Genomic DNA, 10,356 nt, shown 5'->3' with positions numbered 1-10,356 from the left:
CCAACACCTAAAATCTACACATTACTTCAAAGAACCCTGGCCCCTGGCATAGAGAAGGATACATCTGAGTCTTTAAGAAAAAGGATGCACTTTGAGACCTTAATGTTAGATGAAATAAATCAGATGCCCAAGCTTCAGTATTGCGTGGTTTCTTCTACACGAGAAACCCTAAGTATAATAAGTTAAAGAGCAAAATAAAAGAGAGATGACTAGAAATAGGGAGGGAGATGGAGGGAAGGGAGGGGAGAACAGGAAATAAAAAGAATTAACAGGTGTCACTTACAGGTACCAACTCTCCCTGATGAATGTAATAGTTGTATATTGCAAACACGCACTAATAAAAATGTTTAAAAAAGGATGACTCGGCACATTGGACCCTACTCATCTCACATCCTCATGCAGAGGTTTTAGGGAAGCACTAAAGATTCTGTAGGATGATCAAGAAAGAAGGGAAGATCACCACAGACAGTTACAAGAATGTAGTTAATAATGACAGAAAATGACGACAAAGGGGCGCGACAGACTGCTGTGGCCGGGCTTCTTTGGGCTCACCGACGTTTCTACCTACAAGCAATACCAGACATCATGCTGAAGCTTCAGTGGGAGGAATAGAGAAGTTTTAAAATGTTGGAAATATGAACAGGCCCAGGCAAAGTTTCTGCTCCCGAGGGCTGAGGCCCCGAATGCTGTGCGCCTGAGACTGCGAGTGCTGGACAGGGCCCAGTCACAGGAACCTGGAGCGCATACTCGGGTCTTATCGGGGCTTCCCTGACAAATGAGGGAGGCGGCCCCTTTCTGTCCTCCTTCCATGTAGCCTGGACTTATTCGGTAGGGTGGGAGAAGAGGTCAGGGTTCTGTCAGATGGAGAAGAAAATAAAGAAACCTCCAAAATATAAACACAAAAAGTTGAAGAAAGGAACAAAAATTAATTTGCATCCTCTTATTTATGTCAAAAAACTTTCCAAATTAATATACTGCATATGACAGACTGAAATGAATTTCACTTACGTTATACACCAAAGCTACAAAATATATTTATATGTGTGTACATGTACCCATTAGTAGACTTGTGGCTCTGCCGTGAGAAGCTTACCATTGGTAATTACTAACAGACTTTTTTAGGTTTTCTTCCAGACTTTTAAGCCACCTCATGGAGAACTCTACAATTTTTTTCATATATAAGCTCAGAATATATAACCAATATGTGGAAAATAAATATAATCTATGGGATATGTATCCTCCCATTCATAAGTATAATTAACTTTGTAGAAAACGTTTACCCAATATTCTCTCACAAAATCCCTCCTCCCCTGACATCTGTGTTAAAACAAATGGCATCTTCCCTGGTAGGGCTTCTTGTTTTCTTTAGATTCAAAAAGAAAAATAAAGTAGATATCTTACATCAATATCAACAAAATATGATCCGTGAGGTATGAGGAGAGATTGTTTATATTTAGCAAAGAATAAAATAAACTTTTAAAATAAAAAAAAAATATTAGATGTGGTGGTACACAACTATAATTCCAGCACTCTGAGAGGCTGGAGAAGGAGGACAGCAAACCTAAGCCCAGCCTGGGCAACCTGACAATTTAGCAAGGCCCTGTTTCCAAATAAAAAATAAAGGGCTGAAGATGTAGCTTAATGCAAGGCCCTGGGTAGCACAATCCTCAGAACCAGGAAAAAATAAAAATAAAAGCAACATATCTGTCCAACTCAACATTAAGAGAACAAAAATCACAGTTATGTTGTGAGCCCAAGAGAGCATCTATTCCTTAAGATCTTATTAAACTAATAAGTTCCAGTCAGCCCAAAATATATTTCAGTGCTGTGTGTAGTTTTCAGATAACTAACTGCATCTGTGGGTACAGCATTGGTAGCATTCTTCTACGGCAGGTTATTTACCCTCTTGTTATCAATTTTGATATGTGTTCAAAGTAAATGATTCATTGTCTCTGACTCCTATCATCAGAACCACCAGTCGCCCAGCTCTGACTTGAATGAAAACAAGGATACAGGAGTGAAAATGGTCTGAAGGGCAGGTGAAGGTTCAGGATCTCTGGGCACATTGGTCCATTCTGAGGAATCACTGCTTTGGGGAAGCGAGGGATCCCATCGCTCATAAAATTTGATGATATTAAGAAGAGGGGAGGAATTCACATGTGAGCTGTCAGGGTCACTGTAAGAAATACAGCTTTAAAAATTCAGGAGTAAGAAAAAAGTACTATATTTAAAAATGAATTGCTAATGTTTTTTTCTTTTAAAAGTACTGGGGAAAATCCATATCATACTGGTATTCATTACTTATTCAATGTTCACCATCGGGAGATAAATAGAACTGTTAGAATACAAAAATGCCATGGGTAATTCAGCAACTGCAGCGTAAGTGTGGCATAACTGATTTGTCATGACATACAATTTTCTAAAAGCTATTCTGTTAGAAGGCAATAAATGAGTGCATAAATGATTTACACTCTTTTGAACCATAGTTATTATTCAGTATTTTATTTTTAAAAATATATACACCCTATACTATTATGTTTATTCTCTAGAGTATAATAAAAACATAATTGAATTTGATGAAAAATAGACTTGATTCTAAATGCAGCATATAGCCTGTACAGCTATTCCCTTATTTTATCCCTCACGAAGATCAATGGTCACTTGAGGTGGTTCTGCTCTAGGTTCATTTTAATATATGGGCAATAAAATATTTTTTAATTTTAAAATTATATACTTATATTCTGTACTGTATATTCTTTTTAATATTAACATCTAAGTTTCAATCCAAATAACAATTTATGAATGCAAAATACAATTATTTTAATCACTGTTTTGCTTTTAAATACTATTTTTTATTGACCAAGTAGGGCAGGAAATTAAGTACAGAGGGTACAGCAAATAAAAATGAAGCAATATATAAAAATGTTATCAGTTGAGTAACTTGCTTTGTTTTGATGGAGCCTAAATGCCATTGTAAAGGGAGTTTATCATCTGAAAAATATTTCAAATTTTAAAATTTCCAATAAATATAATCACCATCTCCAAAATTTAGATAAACAGTTAATCTATTTAAGTAAATACTATTTTGACTTGCAAATTTCTTTGTTAAAAACTGTATCATGGCATGTCATTTATAAATATATAAAATAAAAATTACATAAATATACACTAAGGTTTATATAGTTATATGTAATATCTAATATACACTCTCACCAGTATGGTTTAGTTATATACAGATGCTGTCTTTAAATAAATAAATATAATGTATGTATAATGGCAAATGTACAAATAAATTTAAATCTCTTTGTTGAAATTAAGGAAATTTTTTTTCCTTTCTCTCCTTTTCCTTCTATCATTTGCCTTAGAAAATTAATTGTAAGTATTTTTGTTCTATTTCACATGTATTCCTTGGAAGACTACGTATGACTTTTTTCAGCTTCATGACCTCAGGAACCTGAAAAATCCATTGCTGCAACACAAGTATCAAGGGAAATAGTTCTCCCATCCCCCAGTTCTGTGGGACAGATAAAAGCCTAACTTCAGTGGGCCCTTTGCCCCACTCTGCAAAACTACTTCCTGTCATAAAGACACCAGAAGTTTATTCTGCTCAGAACAAATCCTCCTAGCTAACACAGGTGGTCTCACTAACTGCTATGGTAAAGTTAGGATAAGCTGTGTGTGACAAATGTGTGACAAAGTGTGTTGTTAAGTCTTCCTCCTTGAGGGTTAGTGACTGCTCACCTTGTTAACATGTATGTAATGGATCATGTCTATTTGGCTCTCTCTCTATAGGATGGTGAGGCCCCTTTCAGTCTTGGTAATTCTCTTAGTGAGTTGTCTGTGATGCACTTCATATACTGGTTCAGTACTTAATGACAAAATGTTGTCTTTGTCTACTTATTTCATGGAGAGGATTTCTGAGAAAGGATATTTTGTTTTTTAGTATAAGCCCCCCACAATATGCTAACTTGTGAATTCATTTATGCTATTGTTATGATGATGAAAGGTTGCTTTAGGAAAGCAAGAAGAAAAATTCCATAGGAACATTTCATTTGCTTCACTCACTTGGTTTGAACCAAATGAACTATATCTTAAATTTTTAAAAAGGAAATGCGATGTATCATTGCACAGTAGAAATTTCTACTATGATTTGCACATTTGTAACCCACAACTGATGAACTAGAACCTTTGACCAAAAGGATTCAAAGAGGTGAATTACCTTATTGTAGGCTACTCATATACAAATAAAGACAAAGTCCTTTCTATAAAAGAATATGTTTTAGTGGGAAACTGTGTTGTTGTCCCCATTACCCCAGTATTGGGTAACACTACTTTTTTGGGTAGGTGAGGAAGTCTATAATCTGGTATAGGATCTCTCCAAGGAGTCCCTACCCTTTCTTTAAGTAAGAAGAGGACTAAAAAATGACAAATATTTTGAAAAATAATTTATATTTTATACGGTCTTTTAATAACTTAATTTCACATTTTCAATTTCTCTGCTTACCCTTTAAGTGAGAATGCTTAACTCTAAACACATTAACAAAAATACAAAACATTAATATTTCAAGCTCCAAGAAACCATTAATAGTGATTTAATAAACTAATTTGCCTTTTTGAAAATAGTGACTTTATTTTCTGGTCTTAATAAAGTACTAATCAGATAAAAATAGTGTGACATTCTAAGGAGAGTCAAACCAGTATTTTTCTGTAAAGTTAATGATAATTAAAACCTAATGTTACCTAAGAGCAGGAAACACTAAAACCAAGACTGGGTTAATTTTATGTAAATAAAACATGAAAACAACTTGTTTTTTAAAATTTGACAATATTTACCTGGTAGCATTTTGTTTGATCTGTTCATCAATGTCACTGAAGATCTGCTTAAACTCCAAGTCTCCAGGAAATGAATTTAACAAACATTGTAGATCAAAAGAAGTATGGGAATATTTATCTACACAATCCATGCTGAGGAACCAAGAATAAATAATAAGACATGTTAGTTACTCTAAAATGGGGAGGGAAAAAGAGAAACCCACCTCAAGTTGTTGTACTAGACCAAAAACAGTAACTTCTATTTATAGACAAAACGAAATATAGGAATGGGTGGAGCTAAGATTGTAAGGTACCGTGTTTGGGAATTTACATTCATGACTGCATTTTCACACTCGCATGTAGTTTGAAAGCTGAAGCACACACCAGTCCACAGAGACTGCTTACATCTGGCTGCTTCTCACTGTAACCAAGACCGTGGAGGAAATCTGAAGGCCCAGAGACCTCCATAAAGAGGGTGAGGGCAGCCAGACTTCAACACTTCCTTGTCAATACTCTCACCTGGAAATTGCAGCCTCATGCTGTGAAAAGCCTCACCTTCCCAGAGTATTTATTTATAAAGAAGGCAACATTCCCCTGGAGTTCCTCTGGCATCCCTGAGCAGTGAAGGGTATGTCACTCCTTAGGGCACCAGCATGTTGCCAGTACCAAAGCCTTGAGCATTCATTCACTCATTCTTGTATAATTTACTGTTTTATGGGCAGCAGGCACTGCTGTCGGGGCTTGACACAATTGCAGAGTTAAAGCCATCCTCACCTTTATGAAGTTTTTACTCTGGTAGGGAGGACAGATTTTAAAAATGCATAAATGGATACATTTTGTAAAAGAGCACAGGAGGACAAGTGCAGCAGAGCAAAAGGCTACACTAAAAGTGGGAGCTGTGGCAGAGTATAAAGTGAAGAAGCTGAGGAAGAAGACATAGGTGGGAAAATGCGCTTCATTACTTGGGCCAAAGCCTGGACCCCAAGGTGTTGAAGAAATGCTGTCACTAGCTGGGCAGCTGACTCCAGGAAGACTGTATACTATGGATAGTGTTTGCATTTAGATCTTAATTAAATTCTTCCAGTGCCCAAATGCAAGTTATCTCGGGTATTTTGTCCCAGCAGTGGAAAGCTAACACTGATGGAGATCATAATCTTTGACTGGAACCTTGCCTTTCTGTCATTATCGTTCACTTCCTTTCTTCTCTTTCATGTTATTGATTTGCTTCAAGGGTCTGAATGATTCCTGGTTGTCTGTTCTTATTTACCAGCAAAAGACTAGGTTGATACTTATCGGTAGCTAGTGTTGGGGTGCAGAAAACCCCAGAGTATAGTGCTTGGTACACTGAGCTCTTTGAATTAAAGGATCTGGGCAGGCCTTAGAAGTTGCTCAGAATCACGGTCTCTGACCTTCCTCTATTTTTCTCCACTCAAGAGAGGAGCTTTTTTTCTTCAGGTTTTATTTTCATTAGCACATACAAATTACTTTCATCGTGGGGAATTGTTACCTATAACACATCTTAATTCTTTTTATGTAGGAAGGGGCTTTTTCTGAAGTTCCGTTATCTGACTGAAGAATGCTCTTCCAAAAGAAATACTGTACAACTATCTTGGACCTCCTTTCTGATATCTCATTAATCAGTGAAGATTAATCTCATATTTCTAGGAAAGAAAAGTGAAGAATGTCACACCTACCTACACAGACTTTGCTGTAAGTGATGGTCTTCAGTCCTACCTAGCTTCCAAAGATGATCATTTACAAACTATTTTCTGTAGTTGGGTCCCACTAGTTTCCTCTAAAAATCATTTACTATCCCTCAAACTTGCCAAATTCGCCCATCTCCTTCTGCACTGCCAAGAGTGTATGAGGTTCTGAACCTCATCAATTTGCTGGGTACTAACCTTCATGTGAGGTCCACAGGCCACCTTAATAAAGTTGTGGGGGTTTTTTCCCCTTTGGGTAAACTGTGTATCTCCAGTTTCTTTCAGCAAAGTCAGACTTAAACTTTCAGATGGGGAGGGAAAAATTCCCTTCACTCCTACATTAGCAAGAGTTTTCTCTATCATTACAAAGATTGATTTACCCAAAAAGTCTTGCCCTCCTGGGCAGTAAGGTTTTGATTCAGACACTATGAATGGATGACATCTATGGCCACGTTTCTCTTGAGGATTTTCAAGCAGAGGAAGAATATAGCTGATGATGTGCACAAATGACCCAGTGAACATTATACCTACAGTGGAGTAACTAGCTTTTTTCAGCCAGTGTTTGATCTGCTTCTTTATTCTCTCCCAGGTCTTTTTGGAGGTCTAGAAGTAAGCTGTGTTCTCACACTCTGGTCAACACCCATTCTGTGTGCCCTAACCACCTAATTCTTAACTTTGTTTGGATTCTCAAAAGGTAATTGCTACACCATAAGGCAAGGTAGGTGCAGACCTAGGCAGCTCCTGGAGAGCATTTCTTTAGCTTCTTTGCTCCTTGATGGTTACCCTGAAGCTACTTCACTCTATTTTTTCCACAAAGTTGGTGTAATTCTAGAGCACGGCTCTTACTACTATAGCCACTTCCTCTTGCATAATGTAGAGTGTGGTTTTCATGCCTCCTGTGTCTTCACTGTTCTGAGCCTTTTTAACTTTCTATCTTCCAGGAATATTCCAATGGCACGTTGTACCTCTTTCAACACTGATTTTCTATATGTCCTTACACATTCCACTGGGATTTCAGTAAGGAGGAAAAGCAAATACGTGTCTTTAGTCCTTCACCTTCAGAATTTTGTATATTTCCATTTCCCATTCTAAGCCACGTGAAAAAAAATTATAAGATTTGACATTCAAAACTTAGGCTTTGTAAATAGGAGTGGGTCAAAGCAATATAGACTGCTCACTTGACAAATAAGTATTTTGAAATGATACTGCTGGCAAATTAAGTGTAACATTAAATAATATGAAGGCATAAGACCCAACTAGAAAACTTAGGCCAAGTTTGACCCTACAAGAAATTCTCATGAAATAGTGACAATCTGTTTACACCTAATACAATTTGCTTTTCTCTTCTACATGAAGCTGTATAATATATATATATATAGATAGATAGATAGATAGATAGATAGATAGATAGATAGATAGATAGTCTTTTCCTAGCAAAACATAGGCCCTCTCCAGAATACAAAAATAGGACAAAATTCTACAAATTAGCTCATTAGGACCTGTGGATTTGGCATTCAGTTTTGACAAGCAGTCATATGCTGAGAGCTGCTGAGTGGCATCTGGGCAGTCTGCGATTGAGGGGTAAGGGTTCCAGCCCAGGCTCTGCATCTCAGTTCTGCTTTTCAGCGCACATATTAACTTTCATTACAGTTGAAGGCTTTTTAGTCTCTCTCTCTCTCTCTCTCTCTCTCTCTCTCTCACACACACACACACACACACACACACATGCACAACTTCCAAAGACAACAGCAGACTATGACAGTGAAGGTGGTGATTTTTAGCTTTAAGATATTCCAGAGAAATTAATGACTAGATTGGCTAATAATTAAGAAAATATTAAAATATTATCTCTCACACTTCACTTTTACTTTTTCAAATCAACTTTGTTCATTCCATTCAGTTCTTTGAAACAAAAAGAACCTGGAATCCAACTCCAAAAGGAGAGGCAAACAACCCAATAACATTTATTTGGTGAGCCACTTTTAGAAGGAGCTACCCAATAACATTGCTATTTTACCCATGCTCTTATCCTTTCATATCTTAGAAGAAAGTTTGGCAATTAATCCTCTTCACTTGGCATTTCTAAAAGGCTACAGATCTAAGACAACATAGTACAGAAAACATATATTAACATATAAATTAGGAATTATATTCATTTAATAATGATGTTTAGTAATTCCGATAAATATCTTATTTATCACAAATACAACATTGTATTTGAAAATTCACTTTACCTAATAATAAAAGACATGAACTAAAGTAATAGTCCCTTCTATTGTATCTCTATCTTTCTCACAATCCTTGGAATAGAAGGAAAGAAGGAAGAAAAGAAAGAAGTCTTATGGCTTGTATTTAGAAGTCCTCCCAAAGCCTCATCGCTCACAGGTAGGACATTTCAGAGCTGGCTGGATCCAGGGCAGTGGTGGTGAACCTACAGAATGCCTCAGTAGCCTGTTGTCATTGAAAGCTCTAAAAGGTTTCCCATTGCTGATCAAAGGTGTATGATACCAGGATCAAAGGTGTGTGTCACTAAATTAGCCAGTGATTGCTTTAGCACAGTCCTGGGTGTGGATAACTGTCAGGCTACAAGCTCAGCTCGAACCTGACCAGGAGGAGACAATGATGAAAATAGACACAGAAACAAGTTAAAATCTCAGGGGCCAGGGGGCTTATGTCTTGCTTTGATATAGAGCCCCAAATGCCTGGCACACCTTGGTTTTATTCATTCATACATGGGAAGGAGCAATTAGAGTCACACAGGACTCATCTGTTTCCCACCCTCCACTGGACTTCTCCGGGTAAACAACTTAACCTCAGGTGTTTTCATCTGCCCTCGCAGGGTGTTAGCACGCTTGTTTGCCCTCTTTCTCCTCAGTGCTCGCCAGAGCGGCCAATTAGACGTCATTCTTCCCATCTGATCTCCACAGATAATGAAAGTCCCACCCTGGGTGTGGGTGGCACCAATCAGTAGGCTCACAGCCTGGATGAGGTATAAAGGGACACAGGGAAGACAAACTGTTGCTGTTTGCTATTTCGCTGTCTTCTGCCTGCCTCCCCCTCCAGGGGCTGTTGTTCCTCTTCTGTGATGCCCCTCGGCTGTGTCACCCTACAGTGGAGCCAGCCAGCTATGGATTTGAGCCTCTACAAACTGTGAGCCAAGATAAATCTTTTCTCCTTCAACTAGTGTAGGGTATTTTTGTTCCAGCAATGAGAAAAGTAACTGAGACAAGAAAGAGGAAAGGAAGGAAGAAAGGAAGGGAGGGAAAGAAGATGACATGGGATTAGCATAACACAATGGTGAGGAGACACTGGCTTGCTCCATGATGTATGTGTTTGTCTCCTTATGAAATGACGGATAACTAAATTGAAAGGGGAATTTTAGTTAAATTTTAATTACCCCATGTAACAGAAGGTACAAGTTACTCGTGGGGCAGGGTTCTCAACAGCACTCTGCCACGGGGCTGTCCAAGGGCTACCACATTTCTTTGCTGCTCACAATGAAAAGCAGTCTAGCCTGCACTCAGTGTTTTCAAAAATGGTTGTAAGTATTCACCACACCACAGAGTGGCCATCATACACTATCAAAGACTGTTTCAGAAACTATGACCATTTTGCCAAATTTTTTGCATGACAATGTTATATGTACAGTTGAAAAGATCGGTTATTTTGTATTATTTTTATATAGAATGTGTGCAATGTCGTTCATTGAAATCAGTTTTGTATTAAAACAATGATGAACTGAAACCTGTTGAGAATTTAGATGAGGCTGGTGAATGATTTTGGAGGATTTCCTAACTATACAGTTGTGTGATTTTTTTTTTTTTTTTTTTTTTTTTTTAAC

The 10,356-nt window shown here is 37.6% G+C and overlaps 1 protein-coding gene across 1 annotated transcript in view; it reads right to left on the bottom strand.

Moving 5' to 3' along the window:
- Nucleotides 1-10,356, bottom strand: part of Kiaa0825 (KIAA0825 ortholog) — a 360,888-nt gene that overhangs the window by 319,042 nt on the left and 31,490 nt on the right. Inside the window, exon 2 of the mRNA XM_010637195.3 lies at nucleotides 4,834-4,965. Coding sequence (XP_010635497.1) covers nucleotides 4,834-4,964 — 131 coding nt within the window. The 5' untranslated portion in view covers nucleotide 4,965. The remainder of the gene's footprint in view (nucleotides 1-4,833; nucleotides 4,966-10,356) is intronic.

The sequence above is a fragment of the Fukomys damarensis genome, unplaced genomic scaffold (genome assembly GCF_012274545.1).
Source record: "Fukomys damarensis isolate Sample0158 unplaced genomic scaffold, DMR_v1.0_HiC HiC_scaffold_3, whole genome shotgun sequence".
NCBI lineage: Eukaryota > Metazoa > Chordata > Mammalia > Rodentia > Bathyergidae > Fukomys > Fukomys damarensis.
This window is presented reverse-complemented; position numbering and strand designations above follow the sequence as displayed.